This window comes from Pituophis catenifer, unplaced genomic scaffold (assembly GCF_029215685.1).
Source record: "Pituophis catenifer annectens isolate HBS135680 unplaced genomic scaffold, rPitCat1.0.hap2 SCAF_6, whole genome shotgun sequence".
NCBI classification, from domain to species: Eukaryota; Metazoa; Chordata; class Lepidosauria; order Squamata; family Colubridae; genus Pituophis; species Pituophis catenifer.
Window position 1 is genome coordinate 12,736,386 of NW_027256886.1, and position 25,533 is coordinate 12,761,918.

Here is a 25,533-nt window from a genome sequence, read left to right on the forward strand (position 1 = left end):
AAAGTGTAGGTACATAACCTCAAACCAAAAGGTACATAGCCTCAAACCCAAATTTATTTTGGGGGGCATTATCTAGACACATCAAGAACATATATGCAAGAGCATCACAGAGTAGGCATGGTGGTGGCATGCAGACACCAAAATCATCAAAATTTGCAACCTGCAATAATACCTTTGGTTGAATTGCTCCAACGGTTACCTTCAGAATAATGGGATAAAGTCAAGAGATTGACACATGAACCACCGGCGCCAGATCCAAAAACAGTTATTCTCAGCGGGTCGCCCCCAAAGAACCCAATATTTTCACTAGTCCATCTCAAGGCCTGAATGAGATCAAGAAGGCCATAATTCCCTTTAGCTGCTTGATCCCCAGTGCTCAAGAAACCTGCAAGTCAAAAGAGAAGAAAGAAAGAAGGGGAAAAAAAAACACATTAGAGCAAAAAAATTACTGCATATTTCAGATTACGACTGTGCTGTTTTCATCAGGCCAACCGCTTTCAAATGTATCAGGAGTTAAGCAGTACGTAAATACATTTTGTTCTTTATCCACTTTGCAACCATTTACAAGTGACTCATCATTCCCACTACAAATCCTTGGGTATTTATTGTAATAACGCTATGCATGATAAATGACTGCAGGCGCTTTTGAAGAAGGTAGGCTGATTTCCGTGCCGAATGGCACGCTAAACTGACACTTCCCTTGCAATTTGTTTTACAGCTCAGGGAGGCCATAAGTTGAAGCTCATTCGGTATCATTTACATTTCCCATTGAGAGGACACTGGGAAGACTGGGCTGGCTGAGGTTGTTTTATTTATTTACTTACTTTTAAGATAATAAAGGGAAGGAGCTGGAGGAACAGAACACCAGTGTATCAGGTACAGAAATTCATTTCAATTCCTGACATAAATACAAAAAAAACCAAAAAAAAAAACCCTAATACAAAAAAAAACAGTAGACACAAACAGTCTACTGTTGACCTCACGCCATTCCTAAGAGGTCTGTAAGAGGCGTGCACCAGGATGCACCAGGATGCCTTCCGTCCCTGTCCTACTGTCCCATTTATTCATACCCATTTCCTGCATTAATATCCATGTTTATATCTATTCCTGTTATCTCGTACATGTTTGACAAAGTAAATAAATAAAAATAAATAAAATTCTTGAGACCAACCAGTGGGGGTTTGCTACCAGTTCGCCCCAAGCTGGGCGAACTGGTAGCGGCAGCGAAGGGAGGCTCTGCCCACCTGCCCGGATGCTTCTGCGTGCACGAGTGAACCGGTAGCAAACTAAATTGAAAACCACTACTGGGACCAACCCCTGTTGATTCATACAACATGCTGGATTCAGCCCCAGCTCCCTGGCCATTTTTCTCTTCCCCAAATTGTGTGGATTTCTGTAATTTAAAGGCTTCAACTGATGCCATTAGCAAACTTTGTCTAAAAGGCGCAGAAAATTGCAAATACTAATCTTTAACCTTACAGTTCATACACTCAAAGCAGAGAACTGGGATTAAATCCTTTAATTTTTCCAGAGGGCAAAAGTCCACAAGTTGCTTTAGAAAGACTAGCACTCCATAAATCTTTCATTAAGATTTTTTCCCCCCAAATAACATACTTCTGTTCATAACAGGCTTTAATTACAGAAACTGGGGAAACAACCTTTAATTATGAGGAGAAGGGGAAAAAATCCATTTTATCCGTTAATAAAAAAAAATGAGTTGGCATATCTATAATGCCCTTTGCATAATAGGTGATAAGAATGATATCTTATTAATAATTGTAATAAGAGAGGAAAAAATGAGGTAGTTTAGGGCTTTCTTAAGCTTGGGGAAGAAAATTGCTCTAATAACTTAAGAACTTCAGTGACACATAATTATAGTCTATTGGCCCTAAGCATTTGAACACTTTGGTAAAGTTTGTTTTATGATATTTATATCAAAGCGGCAGATAACACTTGCAAGTAAACAAGTATATATATCTGATACAACCTTTTCAGTCGAACAACAGGAATTCATTTCATGGTTGTAATGCAAATGTCTCCAAAAAACTTATTTTCACACATGTGACAACTAAGAGACATTTGGAAATATCACAAGACACACGGATGAACAAACATTGGTGTTTACTTTCCAAGATGTTCTTTAGTAAACGAAGTTTATTTTTTTAATGGCTCAAATCCTGAGAAATAATTACATCTCTTGTAATTTTTATTTAGCATTTATTTGTTGTGCTATCATATATGTCGCTCCATTTTGGAATTTTCTGAGTGACTTACAAATAATACCATAGAATTTAAGCATAAGAAAATCAGCAAAGTAAGCAGACACCAAGGTTATGAGGTGCCACTCTTCAGACAGCAGAACTTTCAATTGTCTCTAAATCTCTCTCTGAAGAATAACAGAATTGGAAGGGACCTTGGAGGTCTTCTAGTCCAACCCCCTGCTCAGGCAGGAAACCCTACACCAAGAGTCAGGAAGGACATGGGCCGAATTGTCTTGAAGGCTGTTCCAATTGCTTTGTTGAGGAAAATAAAAGTACTATTTTGTTTAATTTCATCGGATTGCTTTGGAGTTGCCAACTACTCTGTTTTATGTGGTAGTTCCAGATGCTTTTGATAATGGAGTGTTCTGCATCATGGCAAACCAACAACGGCTACAAAATCCTTTCACAGTTGTGTGAAAAAAAGATACACCACGAAGTTACCAATCATTCCAGACCAGGGGTGGGTTCTAAATTTTTTTACTACCGGTTCTGTGGGCGTGGCTTATTTTGTGGGTGTGGCTTGATGGTCATGTGACAATTCTTTAGGATTTAGCAGAGGTACTGGTCTACCAGGCTTTTAACTGCTTGCAGAGCTGTACCGGTCTACTCATTTGTTTTTGCAGGCACCGATCTACTCATTTGTTTTAGGAGGCACCAGTCTACCACCACACTGCCTTTTAACACTGATCAGCTGTAGGGCGGCCCTTTGAAGCCCCGCGGCAAGAGTTTAAACAGTTTTTTTCCTTCTAGCCGATCAGCTGGGACTCAGGAAGCAGCAATAGATTGGGGGTGGGGCCAAATAAAAGGTAAGAATAATGCGGGGGGGCAGGAGGGGCAGAACCGGTTCAGTGACATCATATCGTCACCGCTACTGGCTCGGCAGAACCGGGCGGAACCGGGCAGAACCCATCACTGTTCCAGACCCTTAAAGGAAGAAAATCCTTACTACTAGAATAGTGAAGATCAAAATGGGGACAAACCAGAGGTTGATTTCAGCAGGTTCTGACCAGTTCTGGAGAACCAGTAGTGGAAATTTTGAGTAGTTCAGAGAACCGGTAGTAAAAATTCTGACTGCCCCACCCCCATCTTTTCTCTGCCTCCCAAGTCCCAGCTGATCGGGAGGAAATGGAGATTTTGCAGTAACCTTCCCCTGGATTGGGGAGGGAATGGAGATTTTAAAGGTATCCTTCCTCTGAAGTGGGGTGGGAATGGAGATTTTACAGTATCCTTGCTCTGGAGTGGGTTGGGAATGGAGCTTTTACAGTATCCTTCCTCTATAGTGGGGTCAGAATGGAGATTTTACAGTATCCTTCCTCTGGAGAGGGGCGGGAATGGAGATTTTACAGTATTCTTCCCCTGCCACGGCCACCAAACCATGCCCACCAAGCCACACCCACAGAACAGGTAGTAAAAAAAATTGGAACCCACAATTGGGATAAACACCTCAAAAACATATTTACAGTAGCATCGATAACCCTTATCCAACGAAGTGATGCAACGGCTCTGATGTCTAGAAGAATTCTGCTTTGCTGAAATTTTGTAAAGTGAATTTTGTTTTCAGGAAAATGAAGGACTCCTAGAAATGACAGTGCTTTCAACAAACTGATAAGACTCAAATAATAACACACTGGGGGAGATGTCAGTATGCATTGTGTCCTTGCATTCCGACACGTGGCAGAAAAACACAGTTCATTGCATTTCTACGATGATGTTGCTATGCATGTTCTTTATTACCTGAAACTACACCTTTACCTACTCCTGGTGGACACCTAACTCTCCAAAGATGTGCATTCCTACTCTTATTATCATTTATTTAGGTGAAGTCTTCCTAACTCTAGAATCCTTGGAGAAAATGACAGATTTCTTTGCATGTAAAATCTGCATAAATTAGAGAGGGAACAAACACCCACAGTTCTAAATGCCAAACTTGATTTCATTGAGGGCTGCATCAGGGTAATGTTTGATCTTGGGGGGCTGGGGTGGGGTGCGTGGCCTGGGGCCATGGCTAGCCTGACGTCACTTGAGGCTCTGTTTTTGACTGCGATGGCCTCCTGCCAGCCAAAACGGAGCACACCGTCTCCCCGGGCCTCCATTTTCACTGGCAGGGGGCTGCAGGAGGCATTGTGGCCAGAAATGGAACCCAAGCAGCCCTTGTGCGGCTCCCTGAGCTCCGTTATCACTGGCAGAGGCACCGTGGACCGGTACTTTGCTGTTTCCAGAGCGGCCCCATGGGCTTGATCTAAGCACCCCATGGGCCGGATTAGGCCCCTGGACCTTGAATTTGACACCCGTGTTCTAGGCACTCAACAGAATTGGCACTGTGCTACAGAAAGTAAAGCGAAAAAAGATTTAAAATTCCTTTAAATGACAGCCTTCAGTTTCAGTCTCCCCTACATTCTACAATTCAGAATGAATTGGCTGGGTGACGAGCCGAGAGCTGGTTTATTCTGCCATTGTAACAGGGGTGCCCAATCCCTGGGCCGTGGCCCCACTACTAGGCCATTTGGAACTGGGCTGCATCAGTGGCGGGAAAGCGTAGGCATCACCACTTGTGACTTATGACTGTTCTTCACACTTATGACCATTGCAGCATCCCCATGGTCACATGGTCAAAATTCAGATGCTTGGCAACTGACTCATATTTATGATGGCCACAGTGCCTTGGAGTCATATGAGAAGCTTCTGCAATCTTCTGGCCTGCCAAGTCAACGGGGAACCAGATTCACTTAACAACCGTGTTACTAATTTAACAACTGCGGTGATTCACTTAACAACCATGACAAAACTCACTTAACAAATATTTCACTGAGCAACATAAATGTTGGGCTCAATTGTGGTCATACTACCTATACTACATGTACGTCAGTGGTGAAATGTAAAATTTGTTACTACTGGTTCTGTGGGCGTGGCTTGGTGGGGGGAGGGTTAATATGACTGAGTGGGCGTTGCCAATTTTTTTTTTTTAACTTTTAAAACCATTTTTTCTACAACCTCTTCAGCTGAAGAGGTTGTAAAAAAATGTTTTTAAAGCCTCTGACGATCCCAGCTGACTTGCCTGATCAGCAGAGGCTTTTTTTCCTTTTAAAAACATTTTTTCAATAATCTCTTCGGCCGAAGAAGTTATAGAAAAAAATGCTTTTAAAAGCCTCTGATGATCCCAGCTGAGCCGTGCGATCATCAGAGGCTTTTTTTAAAAAAATTTTAAAAACATTTTTTTTTACTTTTAAAAGCTTTTTTACTTTTAAAAGGTTGTAGAAAAAATGCTTTTAAAAATTAAAAAAAAGCCTCTGATGATTGCGCGGCTCAGCTGGGCAATGGGGGTGGGGAGCAAGGATTTTTGCTACCGGTTCTCCGAACCACCCGCCTCCATCGCTACCAGATCAGGCGATCCGGTCCAAACCGGGAGCATTTCACCCCTAATGTACATCCAAATGTAGAAAGTGGTAACCTCAATAAGATGGACTGTTCCATTAAAACAACAACACTGTTTAGCATATTGCCCGGCTAACACACTAAGAAGAATCCACAATATCAGAATATGAAAGGATATTAAGATACAAAGCTGCGTAGGCTCTTTTGCAGCTGGGTGTGTACTGAAAATAGCATTCGCACTTGTCTTATACTGCCTGCCTCTGGAGGCCCGTCAGTTAACCTTCTCCCCCTGGCTCCACTTAGAACACTCTGAAAGATGTCCTAAGGACAGCCCCACAATCATTATTTTGCTTATCTCCCACAGAGTTGAAAGACATATAAAGAAATACATAGTAAAGGTTTAATGCCCACCAAGAGTAAGATAAGCCTCAATAAAAGAAATGAAATAAACTTTGTACAGAAGCCTTAACAATCTGCTGAAAAAAGCATAGAAGAAGAATTATCCAGCAAATAGCCTATTGGACTAGCAGGATGTTTTATTTTGGAAGCCTACCCCAGGGGTGAAATCCAGCAGGTTCTGACAGGTTCTGGAGAACTGGTAGTGGAAATTTTGAGTAGTTCGGAGAACCGGTAGTGGAAATTTTGAGTAGTTCGGAGAACTGGCAAATGCCACCTCTGACTGGCCCCAGAGTGGGGTGGGAATGGAGATTTTGCAATACCTTTCCCCCAGGAGTGGGGAGGGAATGGGGATTTTGCATTATCCTTCTCCTGGAGTGGGGTGGAAATGGAGAGTTTGCAGTATCCTTCCCCTGCCATGCCCACCAAGCCATGCCCACCAAGCCACACCACACCCACCAAGCCACGCCCACAGAAACGGTAGTAAAAAAAATTGGATTTCACCACTGGCCCACTCTTGTTGAAGGAATAAATGAGATTGGTGGCATAAAGTAGCTCTCGGCTTTATTAAATTCATGCATTTATAATTCAATTACAAACAAGGTGTTCAACAATCTACTCTGTGTAGGATATACTCAAATGCAATAGTTCCCAAGTGAATAGACTTACTTAGAGTTATAGAAAAGTATTCCAAGTACAAGTAATTCTCGACTTACAACAGTTTGTTTAGTAACCAAAGTCACAATAGCAGTGTAAAAAGTGACCTTATGGCCAGTTTTCACATTTATGACCATTGCCCGATCACATGATCAAAATTCAGACACTTATCAACTAACTCATATTTATGACAGTTACAGTGTCCTGGGGTCATGTGATCACCTTTTACAATCTTCTGACAAGCAAAGTCAATGGGGAAGCTAAATTCATTAACACCTGTTTTACTAACTTAACAACTGCAGTGATTCCCTTAACAACTGGGGCAAGAAAGGTCATAAAATGGGACAAAACTCACTTAATTCTGTCTCTGCTTAGCAACAGAAATGCTCGGCTCAATTATGGTCATAAATTAAGGACTACCTGTAGTAGAGATTGGCAGGCAGGATAGGAATCAGTAAAAAAGGCAGACATTTTCATAAAAGTGTTATTTTCTGATAATAATAGCAAGAGGAAGAACACTTAGACTTATATACCATTCCATAGTGCTTTACAGCACTCTAAGACTGGTTTACAATGTCAGCATATTGCCCCCAACAATCTGGGTCCTCATTTTACAACCTCAGAAGGATGGAAGGCTAAGTGAACCTCAAGCTCCATCAGGATCGAACTCTAGGCTGTGGGCAGAGGTAGACTGCAATCCTGCATGCTAATCACTGTGCCACCACAGTGGTGGGCTATAGGAGTTCGCAGGGGTTCGGGAGAACCTCTAGCTAAGAGTCTGTGCAGTTCAGAGAACCCCCAAATCCCACTCCTGGCTGGCTTCACCCACCCCACCGCACCCATACCAGGAGTCCCCACGTGGCCCATTTTGGATGTGGGTAAGTGCAAGCGCATGCGGAACATCGGGGAGGGCAAAAAATGAGCCTACCGGAAGTTTGGGAAGGTCAGAAACAGGTCTTTGGGAGCCTGGGGAGGCCGTTTTCGCTCTCCCAGAGGCTTGAAGAAAGCCTCCGGAGCCCAGAAATGCCCGCCCCCCAGCATGGTGCAGGAGGCCAACTAGGCCACGCCCACCATGGCCACGCCCACACAACAATCGGTCAGAGAACCCCTTGCTAAAATTTTTGAAGCCCACCCCTGCCTATAAGGTTGATCAGGAACACTTCAGCTCAACAATGGAAAGAGATTCCAAGGTATTTCCCTCACTTTGTATTCAATCGCAACCTCAACAAATCCTACCAAACTTACTTTTCCTACTACCCCCATGGTTTCTCACTCCAGTCTGGAACGAATAGCTTTAAACCATTCTTAGCTCTACTAGGGTTAAACCAGTATTCTTCTCTCATTACATCACTGTTCTGTTGCAGCTTCAAGAGGAAACCAGGCAACTAAATGAAGAGGAATTGTCAGAAGTGAATTTGAAATTTTGTAAACACGATGTACTCCTGAATACTTTTGGATTCTAGCTCCCATTTTTTCCCCTAGTCCAGTTACAAATAGAACTGTCAGGCCTGGAAGCCATCTTTTTTATTGGATCTTCCGGCCTGCCACATTTACTACTGTGGGAACCTGGGAGTTTAGTTTAGTTTAGTTTAGTTTAGTTTAGTTTAGTTTAGTTTAGTTTAGTTTAGTTTAGTTTAGTTTAGTTTAGTTTTTAGTTTAGTTTAGTTTAGCTTAGTTTAGTTTAGTTTATTTGATTTATATACCGCCCTACTCCCGAAGGACTCAGGGCGGTGAACAGCCACAAGATAAAAACACATAAATACAACATTTAAAAACAGAATAAAACCGAATTAAACAATTTGGCCGAAGACAGATTTAAAACACCCCAATAAATTAATTTATTGGGAGGTGGGAATTGTATGGGCACCCCCGGAGCCAGGGTGATATATAGTCATAATAACATTCCTTTCTCAGAGAGTCAAGGACATCTTGCCCTGCACCTGGAAGGCTGGAACTGAGAGGCATCTCCAGTTGGGACGGTGCATTGATTGGACCATGTGATGGACTTGTGGGTGCTGGGGCAGGGACTTGAACTTTCCTTTGGGGTGGGGAAAACCTGGAAACTTTCAGATTCGGGTTTTTCCAGATGTGCCAATATGACATCTGTAATAAAATGGAACTTTGAGGAGCCTTGGAGTCTTATTTGGTGGGGGTGTTACTTGGAACCCTTACAAGAACATTCTCACCTGGAAGCTATGAACAACATAATTCTACAATGAGCATTTTTTCCTTCCAGGTAAGTAGATTTAGGATTACAGCCTCAACCATTATTCCTATGAAATAAGACTTTTGTACCAGAAAAGTGGCACATTGCACTTCTGCCTAGCATTTTGAGAAGAAAACATCTCAAGGAACCAATGTGGATCAGACTGTAGAGGGTTTCTGCACAAATGTAAGTGCACTGTAAATTGAACAGTATGTATAGGTACTGTTACTTCATCAAAGTACATTCCTTATAACCTTAAAGGCCCTAACAGTGCTTAAGTTTGTAGTTGTATATTATTCTGAACAAAGAGCCTCTCTTGTGCCTCCTCTTCTCTTAAGTAATTTAGGTGAACAAGAACCTGTTTGATGGAGAACCCACATGCTCCTTTGCTGCTGAAAACTCTGCAACTTGAATATGATTTTTTTTTTCAGGAGAATCTCATGCTTCGTTCCCTTTCATTTTGTGGAGTGCAAAAACACAAAGGTCTATCCTGAGGTGGCCTTTGAAACTTTTCTTCCTGAAGACCTTCGGATCCTAATGTGCCCTCTGTGCATGTCTTTTCATTATTAATTTGTTTCTGTGCAGCCAAATAGCGATGTAGACACACCATTTCCAACCCTTCTTGTACAGATCTCATGTCCCAGTACAATTTACATCAATCGTATCGATTTCCCTGGCTTCAGCTGCAAACGTAACCTAGGAGAAACAACCTTGCCTTCGTTTAACATTGGCCAAATTCATTTCCTAGAGGATTGGTTGCTGAGCTTTCTGAACCAGCTGTTTCTCTTTTCTTAAGGGCTTTTCATGGATTGCTTGGGCAGAAAGATTCCCCCACTGCCAAGCTAGAGGACAAAAAAACAAAACAAAACAAAACAAAAAAAAACAGAGATATGGGAGAAGATGGATCAAAAAGATGGTATTTACAATTTGCTTGAATTTGTTGGCAGTTCTATCGGGTCCTGAAATAATCCTACATTGGCAAATAGACTCAAAGAAGCTGCACATAAAATCAAATAAATAATATTGGACTAGTGACTTGTTGTTGTTAGTTGTGAAGTCATGTCCGATCCATTGCGACCCCATGGACAACGTTCCTCCAGGCCTTTCTGTCCTCTACCATCCTCTGGAGTCCATTTAAGCTCATGCCTACTGCTTCAGTGACTCAATCCAGCCATCTCATTCTCTGCTGTCCCGTTCTTCTTTTGCCTTCAATCTTTCCCAGCAAGGACTCCAGTGAATCCTTCCTTCTCATTAGTTGGCCAAAGTATTTGAATTTCATCTTCAGGATCTGGCCTTCTAAAGAGCAGTCAGGATTGATCTCCTCTAGGACTGACCAGTTTGATCGCCATGCAGTCCAAGGGACTCGCAGGAGTCTTCTCCAGCACCATAGTTCAAAGGCCTCAATACTTTGGTGCTCAGCCTTTCTTATGGTCCAACTTTCACAGCCATACATTGCAACTGGGAAAAACCATAGCCTTGACTATACAGCACTAGTGACTAGTGAATATTATCTGATACAACTTTCTTTGAAGAATGCCTTCAGAAAGGGGCAAATTATACCTTTCTTCCTCCAGCTGTTATCTGCTGGATCTCCCTCTCTCTTTCTCTCTTTGTGAGCTTCCAGAGCAGCTCTTCCCACAGGAACACACCTACTTTACAAACATCATAGGTTGATGGTGTTGATGCTATATTAGGCTGAGGTCAAGAATATATCTTCCTTGGCCGAACTACAGTTATTCCCAGAGCTGGATCAACCACAAGCCAACGTTTATGACTTTGAAGAAGGCAACTTTTTACGGGGCCGCCTACTACCACAAACAGCCTCCCACCGGCCTGTACGCTCTCATAGAGAGGGGCTCCTCTGGGTGCCGTCAGCCAAACAATGTCGGTTGGTGGCCCCCAGGGGGAGGGCCTTCTCTGTGGGGGCACTCACTATCTGGAATGAGCTCCCCCCAGAGATACGGAGGATCCCAGATCTGTGCACTTTCCGCCGTGCTCTTAAGACCCTCCTATTCTAGCAAGCCAGCCTGGCCTAATTTTCTCCCCTGTTTTAAAATTCTTTTAAATCGAAATTTTAATCTGTTTTAAATTATTGGGATTTTTAATTGTCATGGGCTAAATTATTTTATCTGGTTTTAATTATGTTTCTAACTTTTGTATCTATGTATTTTATTTTGTGCCTGTTCACTGCCCTGAGTCCTTCAGGAGTAGGGCGGTATATAAATTTAATAAACAAAGAAACAAACCTTTTGAGGCTAAAAGCCAAAATTTTGCCTGGCAGTATGTGGCAAAGGGTTAAGTTTCAAAATATGAACCTTTGAATCAATCTTCCCCTCTGTCATCCAGGTCAACTCCTTTCCTCCCTGTCTCTAAGTAGCAGAATACAAATGTGTGTTTTTCAGACCCCAGCAAGTTTTCTCTACTACAGTTGTGTCTGAAAGCCATTCTCTGCTACTTTCAAAACCAGATATAGTTTCAATGTTTATGGAGGTTTTCAATCATCCAGGTCAAGGTGGCTTTTCTATAAGGCAACTGATTTTTTTTTTTTTTTTGATAATCAAGAAAGTCCATTTGCCATTTGGAAAAGCATCTTTGAGACAGATGTATTTCATAAACTGCACCATTGGTTGACATCTGCCAAATCAGATGTCAGGCCTGGAAGCCATCTCTTTCGTTAGATCTTCAGGCCTGCCATCAGAGTTAGGAACTTCAAAGAAGAAATTGATTGATTGATACTTTGCACTTCTTAACTGCCCATCTCTCTTCCAGATACCAGTCACTGGGATTAGACTGACGTGTTTGTGTGTTGTGTGTATTGCAGTGGTGGGATTCAAATAATTTAACAACCGGTTCTCTGCCCTAATGACCGGCTGGGTGGGCGTGGGCATGGTGGGCATGGCCAGAGGGTGTGACAGGCCTCCTGCATCCCCCTGGGAGCAAAAATGGGCTGTGTGGGGGGCATGCTGCACCCCATGCCCTATTTTTGGGTTTAGTAGGCCTCCCTGCAGCCCCCTGGGAACAAAAATGGGCCGGGGGGGCATGATGCACCCCCCTGCATTGCATTTTGGGCCTAGTAGGACTCCCTGCACTTACCTGGGAGCCAAAATGGGGTGTGTGGGAACTTCTGGAAGGGGCGGGGCGGACTGAGCCAATTTAACAGCCAGTTTGGCCGAAGTGGTGCGAACCGGTTGAATCCCACCACTGTGTATATGTGAGAGAGAGACATATGACCTATTAAATCCACATCCATTCTGTCCACACAACTGTGGCAAAATCAGTTGCGGATCAATGATGTATTGTAGTCTTCTTTTGTCCAGTTACAGCCTTTTAGTTTGTATTTAAACAACTGCTTTAGAAAAGAGGCAGATTGCAAATGTAAATTCACATACCCAATTCAATTGTGTTCAACTCCTAGAGTATTTTTGGATATAAGTCATTCATGCTGACTTAGATAGGTTTTCCCAGAGCCACTGAAAGATATTGCACCATAATGAATGAATACATAAGGGGGGAAAAATTACCCTGTTCCACTGAGCAAATGCTTCAGATACAGTCCATAGCAATATTTCTGTCTCTGTGGATAAAAAGCAGGAGCTCTAAACCCCCTCCTTCCGTACACACACTTTAAAGAAACTTAGCAACAAATTTGTCTTTTATCAAAAATCTTGCCTTGTTGGTGGTTGCTCAGCTTACGGCTATTTCAATTTTCACTTAAAGAGAATGGGAATCGCTTTTCATAAAGCAGGGGAGTAGATAAAGCATTGATTCAATTTCAACCTCTCTCATTTAAAAAAAAAATCACAGAGATAGAGCTTTATTATAAAAAAAAAGAAGAAGAAGATTTAACAGAAGTGTGCAATGGATAGAAATCATGCTGCTCATTCCTGTTGTTGCCACAGAAAAGATACCAGACTCCAAACTCTATCTGGGCTTGAAAAAGTGTCTGATCTCATATGAATGTGCATAAGTCTTGAAAAAGCTCCTTCAAGGGGCACCTGCCAGGAGGGGCGTCACCCAAAAAAATCAAGCTGTTGTATGCAACCATATGACTGAAGTCTCATCTTGTTAAATGTGCACTGAACATGACACATGTATGTTAAAAAGGACCAGGGATTTAATGTGAAGGGTGTAACTTGACTTTTTTTGGCATCTCCTCCACTGGTATTTGTTTCTCCTTCTGAGGCCTTGCTTGGTCAGCCCCAGTTTATGAGTTTACAGATTGCCTTTTCCCTGATGGTCCACAAATCATAGATAACTTTCCTAGAGACACAGGTGTTATCCATAGTTTCTGATGGAAGCGATATGTTCTCTAATGCTTCTCCTGTGGTATCTTATGTGTTGTCATCCTAAATATGTTTACATATAAAGTTATGCATATTCCAAAGATACAGAATAGAATACAGAATAACAAAGTTGGAAGAGAACATGAGGGTTTTCTAATCCAACATCCTACTCGAACAGGAGACCCTATACCTTTCTGGACAAATAGCTATCTTGAACATCTCCAATGATGAAGCACCCACAACTTCCAGAGTAAGCCATTCCACTGTGTTGGTTCAAGGAGATTAAAATTGGGGCTATTCAAATCCCAAGAAGGCATATGCTTCTTGGATCCTATCAGATGACATCCTTTAATCGGTAATGCCTGGACCATGTCACCAGTGAACATGACATGTAAAAACAAAGGGAGGGAGATAATCTCCAATAATTAGGTGCAAAGCCATGTATCATTTTGTAGGTGATAACCAGCACCTTGAACTATATATCCCAGAGCTTCCTGGTATGAGTGAAGTTGGTGAAGCAGGGATATTACATGGATATCCCATGGCATGGCTTGCCCGTTACAGCTTGCACTGAAGCATTGTAGACAATTATTGGCTTGTAGAAGTGCCTCTTGGTCCAGGAATTGGCAAAATTGGCCCTTACCACATGGATATGAAAGAATAAGCAACATGTGGTTGGGGAGTAGAGCCAAGGACCCTCTCTACTTCTTTAGAAGTGACAGAAATAAACACTTCTTAATAAGTGACCAAGATGGACCCTAAGATAGACCTTCAGACACCTCAACTAGATTTGTATAGTCAGAGTTCAAACTCCGAGTAGATCTGTCTGAGCAATTTTATGTGATACCAAGACTATTGATATTCTTGGTGGTGAAGTGGTTAGAGTGCAGAACTGCAGGCTACTTCTGCTGCCTGCCGGCTGCCTGCAATTTGGCAGTTTAAATGTCACTAGGCTCAAGGTTGACTCAGCCTTCCATTCTTCCGAAGTGGGTAAAATGAGGATCCAGATTGTTGGGGGCAATAGGCTGACTTTGTAAACTGTTTAGAGGGGGCTGTAAAGCACTGTGAAGCAGTATATAAGTCTAGGTGCTATTGCTATTCTTCACAGCAGCCCTGTATTCACTCTTTATTTTTCTTCCATGGTGTTCTAGATGTCTCTTCTGCTGTTTCAACTCCTATTGTTATACCTATCTCCTACTAAGAACACTATTCTAAAACAACCTGTTGAAACCAATTTCCTCTCTCTTTCATTTCCTCTCTTAATTCTCCATAATAATTTAAGCAAATACAAGATGTCAAACAGTACTCCCATATTCAGAGAGGAAGGGAGAGAAAACGAGAAAGAAGTGAGGCTGAGAAAGGTTTCAGTTCCATTCCAGTTAATTGAAGTTAGAGTAATTCCTGCTACATGTGTGCGAATTACACATTGGTGCCCTTCAATTAAGGAATAATAGTCATGAAAAGTAATTTATACTCATAGATTAGATCTCGCCTATGAAAAATTACCAGTTAACTCAAAATAGGCCTCTGGAGTATTAGCATGTAATTTAGGAAGGATTGCATTGGTTTCCTTTTTCTATTTGATTCTTTTCTTCTCTATATCATTGGAGACAACATTCAGATTCTCATAGAAACATTAAGCACCATGCACTATATAGCATCTGTTTTCCAAATAGGCATTGGTTAGGCATTTCTTTGGTTCAAACAAGCAAACAAAAAACATAATATCGAATTGGAAAACTAACTGCTTAATGGCCAATACGTAAAGCAATCAGTCATTTATCTCAGACTATCGAGAGTAGAGCCAGTTAAGACTGAAACCCTAAACTGACATTCAAGGTGTAGTGGATGCTGTATGTGTGAATGAAATAGAAGTGTTACTTTCTAAAAATTTTACTTACTCGAATGGCATCACCCGCCCAGCATGGGGCAGAGATGTATAACTGAGTACCATACACACAGTGATGATTCTGCACTGCATGTTGTTAAATGACCTCACTTGTCATAGTCACATACACTCATGTATATGTGAAATAGAAGAGGTGTGAAACCAGAATTCCACGGCACACCCCATATAAGAAGGGCCTAGAGCTGGATCTCTCTGCTTCCCCCCTCCCCCAGCACTAGGTGGCATTAGCCACAGAGGAAGGAGAACCACTACAAAAGAGTGCTTCCAACTCCTCAGAGATGGTCCTGAATGATACCATAGTCAATGGTATTGAAAACTGCCTATAAATTCAGGAGGACTAGGATGAATGTACCTATGATGCTCAAACTCTCCCCCATAGCAGTGGGGGAAAGTTTGGGCAACCCAGAGCTTCCCCAGCGAGAGGCCTGGATTAAGAAGCTGTGAGAGGCCTGGATTAAGAGGCTGTGAGAGGCCTGGATTAAGAGATTGTGCAATCCTCAGATGGATGAGGGAACAGGGAAGACATCCAGGGTAGCCACACCATAGAATCTCTAAGGATACATCTAGTAGGTTAGAAGGTTATCAGGGGTGGGTTCTGACCGGCTTTACTACCGATTCTCTTTGTGTGCGTGCTTCATGCGCGATCGCCTCTTCAATCACACGCTTTGCGTGTGATTGCCGCGCGCATGCTTGGTTCGCTCACAGGCACACCAAACGAGTGCTTCGCACAAGCACATTGCGAATCTGCCCAGCTGAGTTGCGGCAATCCGCTCTGCCGCACCTCTCAGCTGGGCGAAAACAACAGAAATATAAAGTCAGAATAACACAGGGGTGGGCAGGAGGGCCCAGCCCCCAAAGAAAGAGAACCGGTTCGGTGATGTAATAGCGTCACCGCTATCGGCTCACGTGAACCGGGCTGAACCAGGAGGAACTCACCACTGAAGGTTATACCTTTAGTTTGGCAAGATTCTGTCCATTAGGTGTAAGAAAATAAAGGATTGATTGGATTTCACAGTGACATTTCAGGGCTTGGGGCTAACATCCCCATCCTTATCCTGAGCCCTCCAAAGAATAAGAAGAATGATGCATGTTATGTACATTCTATAATGTATTTAGTGAATACTATATGTGATCCAAAAATGCTTTTCTGTAGAGTAGACTATTTGATCAAGATCAAAAGATACAGTGTTTGTAATATGGAAAGTAAGGGTTAGAAATAATATTGGAGATCACCAAGTCCAACCCCTGCCCCCTTGCAAGAATCCATTGCTCCATTTTAAAGACAGAGTTAATTAGCCTTTCTCTACTTTATGATGTGTAAATGAGAATCTACCATCTCCCAAGGCAGTCTGTTCCATTTTTGAACAGCTCTTATCATTAGGAATGACCATGTTCATCTTCCCCATGACTTAAACCTATTGCTTCCTATCTTCCCCTTTAATCAGTTCAGCAATAACAGGCTCTGCCTGACAGTCCTTGAGATGTTTGAAGATTTCTATCTTCTATATATATACACATACATGTACAGTAGAACCTCTGGTCATGACCATAATTCGTTCCATAAGTTTGATTGCAACCCAATTTGGTCGTGACCCGAACCTAATTTCCCTGTTGTAAACAAACAACAGGAAATTTGGCACTTCAAAAAAAATGGCGCAGAAGGGGAAATCGATCGTGGCCATGTTTGATCGCCACTTGAGTATGTGTTTGTGACCAGATTCAAAAATTTTTGGTTGGAACCCAATTTGGTTGTGGTCAGAAGCATTCGTGACCAAAGGTTCTACTGTATGTATGTATCTGTATATATGTGTGTGTGTGTGTGTGTGTGTGTCTTTTTATTTGGATTGGTGATAATATACCAACATCAAGCTTTTGCTCATTCCTCTTGTATAAACTTGTTTTTCTCTACAACAATGCCTGTAGGAGATGACCAGGCTGAACCTGAGGGGTCAAACATGTCATCAGTCTTGAATCCCTTCGTGTTCACAAGAGATATAAGTCCAATTGACCTTGAATTCTACTGACTCTTATCTACCACAAATTTGCTTTGACCTTCAGATTCTTGTAGAGAGTATAAGCTTGCAATAAACCTTAAAATTCATCTGAACTGCCTGGATTTCCTGATTTCTCACACTTGACACTGCCAAGTTCATTCACTTGGTTTTCTGAGCTGAAAAGGATATTTTTAACATACAGTGCAATTCTTCCTCCCTTCCCGAGGCTTCAGTTCATTTTGAATAAATCCTATTCTTCATCCTTGCTGTAGGTGAATTGTGAGAATCATCCCACCATATATCTGTTATACTTATTAAATCATATTTATCTTCCAATAAGAATTCAAGCTTATCTTATTTCTTTTCCAAACTTCCCTTCTGCCATTTTCACTACATCACAATAGATAGATGAGACTATGTTGTATGTGAGGTGATGACAACTGTAAATAACAAAAAAATGTCACAGAAAAAGAATGACACATATACTGGCTATTATCTGGATATCATTGTAAGAAGTAGTTGGATCTATCTTTCAGTTTAGACTAGGAATCTTAGAGAAGATTCATCTTGCTGGAAAAAAGCTTTCCACCTATACCTGAAAATATTTCAAAAATGATATGGCCAATATGATCATGTCAACTGAGCACCCCATATCATGAAAGCTATCTTCATACTGGTTGGTGAATAAATACAAAATTCATTTGTACCAATTTGCCCCAAATAGATAACACACAAATTAAGTACCTAATGACAGTTCTGTAGAGGATCTATTGAGTCTTTTCCAAGGTTGGCTTGATTAATTGTCTAGCCTTTACTTCTCCTTGATTATACTAAGTGATAGACACAGGTTTTTATATTGCTCCTTCTAGAGAAGTTTTACCCATCCCTAATAAAGAAATAAAACTCCTGTTTTGAATTGGAGAACAAGAAATGTGACAGGCACAAACAACTAGACCCAAATGTTTAGAATTAAACTAGATTCTTTATTGTTCTATACCTATTCCATGGGAGTCCTCTCAAATTGGCAGATTTGCCTTACTAGATAAGGCTCAAAGTCATTTGGGGGTGGGGGGGGTTCAGATCTTGCCCTCTTGTGTTTTCATAACAATTCCATTCTAATTCTCTATTTGATCCCTCTGCTTAACTGTGACTGTCAGGGTTTCAAGTAACACCCCCAACGAAACAAAAATCTGAGGCTTGAGTTTCCTCAAAGTTCCATTTTATTAGAGATGTCATATTGGCACATCTGGAAAAACCCGAATCTGAAAGCTTCTGTGTTTTTCCCATCCAAAAGAAAGTTCAAGTCCCTACCCAGCACCCACATATCCATCACATTGTCCAATCAATGCACCGTCCCAACTGGTGATGCCTTCCAGTCACACCCCCATCTAAAACAAGTTCCCACAAGAAGAAATTGGAATATTAACATGCACACTACATAATACTAATATTGATTATCAATAGATGTTTGCGTAGTGTATTTCAAAGTATTTACTTTGAAGCACTACACAAATGTCTTGTCAACTCTGAAGTGATTTCTTTTGCCAAAAGTGGCATCTTTTGCTGCCTCATAGTTGCCATGAACTCTGAAAGGGGGAAGGGAAGGGGAAGTAGATAGACTGGCTAACAGTAAAAAAAAAAAAGTTTATCAGGTTCTGGCATGCTCCAAGAAAGAAAGCTTGCTGCGATGATTCTTTATATAGCGCTCCGGCACACTCCAACAAACACCCGTGAAGACGAAAACATTGTCAGCTCTGTTTGCTCTGTGCTCCCCACCACCTTTTAAAGGTTCCCGCTTCCCTTCTCAGCTCCACCCATGGCCCCGCCCTCCAGCCACCCTCTGCTCTCAGCCTCCTCGAGTCAGCCATCAATGGTGGTTTGCCATCTTCAATTTCCTATGGCCGCATCATCATGTCCTGCCCCAGCTACGGACCCCAAAGAATGCAGCACACACAAACTCTATACAAAGCTTATTTTACTCAAATAATTTAGTCTTTATCAACCAAAGGCTGTTAATAAGCTGTCTTAACACCCTATCAGAATTCTAAGATAAGGTAATCACAGTCTTACTAGAGTTGGCAGAAAGCCCAGAAACAATTTTGCAGAGAATCCAGACGCGAAGGAGATTGAACTAAAATTGTTCCCTACAGCTTGCTGCAAGCAGCGTTCCTCCTTAAATCAGCTAAGGGAGTGGCCAATTAGCCCCAAGCCTTACTCTCGAGGACACCTCCTCCTGAAGAGCCACTCCTGCCTTTTGGCAGCTCTGCGCACCCGTGCATTGAGAAGAGGCTCCTCCTCTTCATCCTCTTCACTTAAAGGAAGTTCTGGAGGTTCTGAAGGCCCTGGCTGAGTCCTGCCTCTGGCACCACGTCTTCTCCAGCCTCCTCACTGTCCGACTCGAGCGCCAGCTGCACAGGCTGCTGGCGCAGCACCACACCAGCCTCCTCGTTGTCGGAATCAGCTACAATATGCACAGGCTGCTGACGGGCCACAACACATCAATGTCATTTGCATATTGCACCGAACGCCAGCTGGCCGCCTCCCAACTATGAAGCGGCAGAAGAAATGGCTGCATGCTGTTTAGGCATGGATCTGCGGCACTTCACAGCCTAACGAGATGGCATTGGGGTTTCAGGGATGATTCCGTTCTCATCTGTGGCCTGAATGCAGCGACTACATTGGCATTGTGATCTGGGTGGCTTTTCTTGCGGTTGGTTCTTTCCCCCTCCCCCAAATGGCAGCCCGGCAGGACGGAGCTGACAAAGTTTTCTTGTGGGAACTAAGATTATCCTAACAGGTGGCAGTTGAAGGATGAGAGGAGTGACCAAGTAGCCTGCCAGCTATTTACATTGGACAATGTAACCGGTGACATTTGGAGAGGGAACCATTTGTTCTTTTAATTAGTCTAAAACTGCGGGAACTTTTAGAGTTGGTTTTCACTGACTGTGCCAATATGATGTATCCAATGCACATGTTCTTTAAGGAATCTACCTGCCTTGGAGTTCTGCTTTATGCAGATGCGTTACTTGGAACACTGACATGTCCATTGATATTACATATTTTTTGAGATATAACCTCTACATCAATCCAATAAATGAAGGTAGGAGATCAAAGAATCTTGTGAGTTGGAAAGGTAAAAGTGCAAATTAAAATAGCCCCCTCAGAGGGACAGGACAGTTTCTGGGGAAGACATCCAGCAAAAGGAAACCGCCAGTTTTGCAAACATTGGCTCCCCTGTCCATCTGCTCTTACTATTAGAATATTTTCTGCAAAGTTCAAGCAGAGTTTCCTTCATACAACTTCATGCGTTATCTTGCCTTTAGGATTGATAGACAACAAACTGATAAATAATCTAAAAATACAGTTTTATCTTGTGAAATTCTTTGGCAAAAAAGCCTCAGGTTTCCTTGGAAACTCCAGCTTGTAACTTGTATCTAAGCACCCAATAAATAACAACTGTCAATAATATAAAGTGTTACTCTTTTACTTTTTTCAATTATATATTTTTTAATATATAGACCTTAACCTTAGTAATAGATTTTTTTTGACTATATAACGTATTTATTTTAATTATGTCTGTCAGTAAAACCTTACAATAAGGAATGTAACAATAATAACCTTGGCCTCTCATCTAAAACTGCTGTTCTCTGCATCAGTTAAAAAGGGGAGAAAAAAAAACCCTGAGAGTTGTGATGATGCAAATGGCAGCTAATTGCATTTGATTTTTAAAACAATTATTGTTTTGTATGCTTAAGGCAAAATGTGAAGCTTATTGTTTACAAACAAACAAACAAACAAACAAACAAACAAACAAACAAGACAGTCCAGTTGCCTTTTGAAAAAGCAGCTTTGGGACAACCATGACCTGGATGACTGAGAATCTCTACAGACTTTTAGCTACACAATTTGGGATGGACACCCTTTTGGGTGAATGGTGGGAGAGTAGGAATTTTTCTAGAGGAAAAATTGCAGACTCCAGGAACCAGAAGCACTATTCAGGTGCCCCTGAGGACACAGATAAACCTCCGAGTGCTTCAAGGACCCTCTAAAAGGATGCAGATGACCAGCTGTCTGCAAGGAATATAAATCCTTCCATTCCCCACTATCCTGTCAGAGGTGAAGAAGCTTTTTGGATGAGAAGCAAAATGTCTTCAAAAGAAAAAAACAAGAAAATCCACTTGCCTCCTGAAAAAGCATCTTTGGGACAACCATTTATTTTTATTTTATTTATTTTTTTATTTTATTAGATTTCTATACCGCCCTTCTCCCGAAGGACTCAGGGCGGTGAACAGCCAAAAGATAAAACACAGAAATACAAAATTTAAAATAGATTAAAACAGATTAAACAATTTGGCTCAATTTTAAAATATCCCATAATTAAACAAATTAAAATTAGTGTTTAAAATTTAAGTTTAAAAATTTTAAAAAGGAGAAGATTTAGGCCAGGCCAGCTTGATGAAATAAAAACGTTTTAAGCGCACGGCGGAAGGTGCGCAGATCCGGGATCCTCTGTATCTCCGGGGGGAGCTCGTTCCAGATCGTAGGTGCCCCCACAGAGAAGGCTCTCCCCCTAGGGGCCGCCAGTCAACATTGTTTGGCCGACGGCACCCGGAGGAGCCCCTCTCTATGGGAGCGTACTGGCCGGTGGGAGGCTATTGGTGGTAGCAGGCGGTCTCGTAGATAACCATGACCTGGATGACTGAGAATCTCTACAGACTTTTATTGTTTGAAATAAAAACCATTTGAAGTTGTAGTCTGACAAATTATGCAGAATGTTAATGTCAGCCTTACCAGGTAGACCAGTCAGGGAACATGGACGGATGAGCTAATTCTACTTGTAAAGTAATTGTAAAGCTACATTAACAGAATCTTGCAAATTTGAAACTACACTTCTTCCACCATCATCTTTATAGCCCAATAATTTAGGGAGGGTCCTTTCTGTGTCTCTTGCTATGCTCACTGAGCAGTGGTGGGCTATATTTCCTTTTATATATTTCCTATATTTCCTAAGCAGCATCTCGTTGTCCCATCTCTCACGTCATTCCGTCATAACATTACATTTAAAGAAGGTCTTTGTGTTTATTGGTTTTAATTAAAAAAAAACCTTCCTAATTTTAATTTATGCAGTATAATGTAATTATTTACGGTCGATGGAGGGTGGGAAGGAAGGATAGACATAATTGAAACTCTTTTATGTAGCAGGAACACGTAGCTAAGAGCTATGTGTAAGTAAAATCATAGCTCAGCACTTATTTATTTATTTAGCCTGTGGCATCTACATAGGTCATGCAATCACTGATATACAAATTTAGTTTAAACAAAGCATCAACAAATAGATAGATGATAAACAGATAGACAGATAGATAGATGATAGACAATACAATACAATACAATACAATACAATACAATACAATACAATACAATACAATACAATACAATAAATACAATACAATACAATACAATACAATACAATACAATAGATAAAATATTAAATTAAGATAAAACCATCATGAAATCACTATAATATGGAGCCATAAAATTGCAATGCGATGGAAGTGATATCTAAGGAAGCTAACCATCTAACTACCCAGAATTAAATAATCATAATAATTTAAAATATATTTTCCCTCAAAGTACACATTTTAAATCTGCAGTTCTGTGCCTCTGCAGAAGCATTTTGTTACTTTTTTGGTAACTCACTGAGAACTATTGTGAAGCATATTTCAGATTTTCATTTTGGAAGGAGATAAGCAATTTGGTCTGGAATTAATTCACAAATCTCAAATTAATCACATCTTGCCAGCCTGACATTTGTTGGTCTCGTTAGGCTAACCTTTAGTGGAACTAAAGATTCAGCTTGCGATAGGCACACTGCTGGAGACCTCTTTAAAATATGTCATTTAACCTAAAGTCTGTTTCCAAAACTTGTACATCTCAGTTATTTTTTTTTAATGTTATGGAGTTATGGAGTGGGTATTAGCATCTAACCAATTTTGGCTAACCTCTAAAGATTAAGCAATTTGGACCTTATTCAATGTCTTATCCAAGATTGAATAAGAGATTGTAGAGCTACTAGATTCTAGATTAAAGTGGGAAATTGAAAGAAAAAAAATTCCAGAAAAAGATAATGGCAAATCATGTAGATATAGTTGTGGAGAAAACAATGTAGCATGTACTGTAGGGGTTAAATTTATATGTATACTAGCTGGACGCCTGTGCTTCACTATAAAACTATGTGATTGGGTGTGATAAATTGACACTTAAAGCCTGAAACTTAATGTAGAATGTGTAACTCCATAGCATCAGAGCATGTTAATATAAGGCAACTGGCAGTTGGGACAGAGTTCCTTTCAGGTGGGGAGGGGGAGTAGAATGTCTAACACCTTAGCATCAGAGCATGTGAATATAATATTGTATATGAAATACTAATGATCTGATGATCATTTCAAAAAATATCTTTGAAACTTGGTCATTCAGATAAATCCATCATCACATTCAATATAAGGTAGCTTCCAAAATTCCAGACTTTGTCAATTCAAGGCTATTTTTTTGCTTGAGATTTTCTGTATACAGTATATTCACTACAAGAATTTTGATATCACTGCTACTAACTCTAGTTCCTGCTTTAAGATATCCTCAATCACTGGTTATATTAACTTGAAAGTGGTGAGGTTGACAAAGCATGGAGTTTTACTTGTAATTTGTTGGATTTCCCATACAAAATGAGATAAATGAAGTTTCATTAGCTGGGTCTGATGGAGGATCCTGATGCAGGATCCTAACAAATTACCCAACTATACAATCTTTTAATTTGGCTCAAATGTTTGAAACACAATTCAGAAATGTCGATTAATAACATTTGACCTTAATATACAGGCTAGTTAATTTTGGCAACAAGTGATTTTATATTTTTAAAAGAAAAAAAAAACCTATCACAAATTTGCTATTGCTGAAACTGATTGTGTGAGTGATTCTTAGTGGCACTTAGCATAAAACAAAGCCTCATATTTGAGAACACCCATGTGACTTAAAAAGAACAGAATCTCTTTGCTTGGGATCCATTGTAATTTTATTAAATTGTTCCATAAATATTTGTTCTATACATTTTGTACCAGAATCCTTCAGCATTTCATTTCAGCGGGATTAAAGGTTTAAGGAGAAGTGGGTACTTGTTTGAAAATAAATCATTTATTATTTCCAATTCAATCTTCCTGCACATGTTTATGGCATCAAATTATGCAGAGGTGCTATAAAGGTGATGAATTCATCAAGGCAATGGTCTGATTCATCCATTTTTAAATATTTGTAACAGTGGCCTTTGGTATTAACTAAATAAAAATGAATGCTTTCATCTACACATACTTTTATATTAAATCTATTCTGTTCCCTAGAAATACAAGCTATAGGAATAAAGGCGACGCAATGCCTCAGTGGCTAAGACGCTGAGCTTGTCGATCAGAAAGATTGGCAGTTTGGCAGTTCAAATCCCTAACGTCGCATAATGGAGTGAGCTCCTGTTACTTATCCCAGCTTCTGCCAACCTAGCAGTTCTAAAGCATGTAAAAGTGCAAGTAGAAAAATAGGGACCACTTTGGTGGGAAGGTAACAGTATTTCATGCGCCTTCGGTGTTTAGTCATGCTGGCCACATGACCATGGAATTGTCATCAGACAGTGCTGTCTCTTCGGCTTAGAAACAGAGATGAGCACCGTCCCCTAGAGTTGGGAACGACTAGCACGTATGTGTGAGGAGAATCTTTACCTTTACCTTTATAGGAATAAAAATCGCCCAATAGTTAGACATAATATGATTTCACAAAGTGTATTGGCATTCTCACGGATGATGTGTTTTTTAAAAATCCCAAATCTTTGGATTGTAGAAATATTTTAAATAAGACCCTTGAGGAAGTTTATTTAAAATATTTAAATAAGGGTCTTATTTAAGGAAGGCCTAAATCTTAAGGTAATAGGCTTTCAGATTATTTTAGAACTAAATAAAAAGCATTTGGATGGAGAAATAGCATTTCAAATGAAGTGTTGGTTACTAAGTACTTGTTGAATATAAGATGAAATACAGTAGATCATAGCAAGTCAAAACATTTAGTTCTGGTTAATTTTTTCCCTTCCATTCCTACTCTTTGTGCTAGAAGATTGTGTATTAACTAACGAAAACCAACTTTGTCAAAGATTAAAATTGGACAATTAATCCCCACCTCCCGTTGACAATCCAGTAAGGCACCATGGTTGATGGGATCAAAAAGCCATCAAGGGGTTCAAAAGGACAATAATGAGTGCTTTATTATGAGATCTGTGCTTACATCCAAGAGGTTAATAGTGTGCATGGGATCGGGGCTGTACAAATAACAAAATATATATCACATATTCTTCATTGTCATTTTTTGCCATTGATTTTACTTCTATTACAAAAGTAGTGAAATGGTTGTCCATGTGCTATCA

At 40.8% G+C, this 25,533-nt stretch overlaps 1 protein-coding gene across 6 annotated transcripts in view; it reads right to left on the minus strand.

Moving 5' to 3' along the window:
• NLGN1 (neuroligin 1) overlaps positions 1 to 25,533 on the minus strand; it is a 559,779-nt gene that overhangs the window by 14,277 nt on the left and 519,969 nt on the right. For 3 of the 6 annotated variants that reach the window (XM_070946555.1, XM_070946553.1, XM_070946550.1), the window contains one exon: positions 200 to 385. In XM_070946555.1, the coding sequence (XP_070802656.1) occupies positions 200 to 385 (186 nt within the window). Of the gene's footprint in view, positions 1 to 172; positions 386 to 25,533 lie in introns of all 6 variants that reach the window. The other 3 variants (XM_070946554.1, XM_070946551.1, XM_070946552.1) reach the window with 1 other exon arrangement.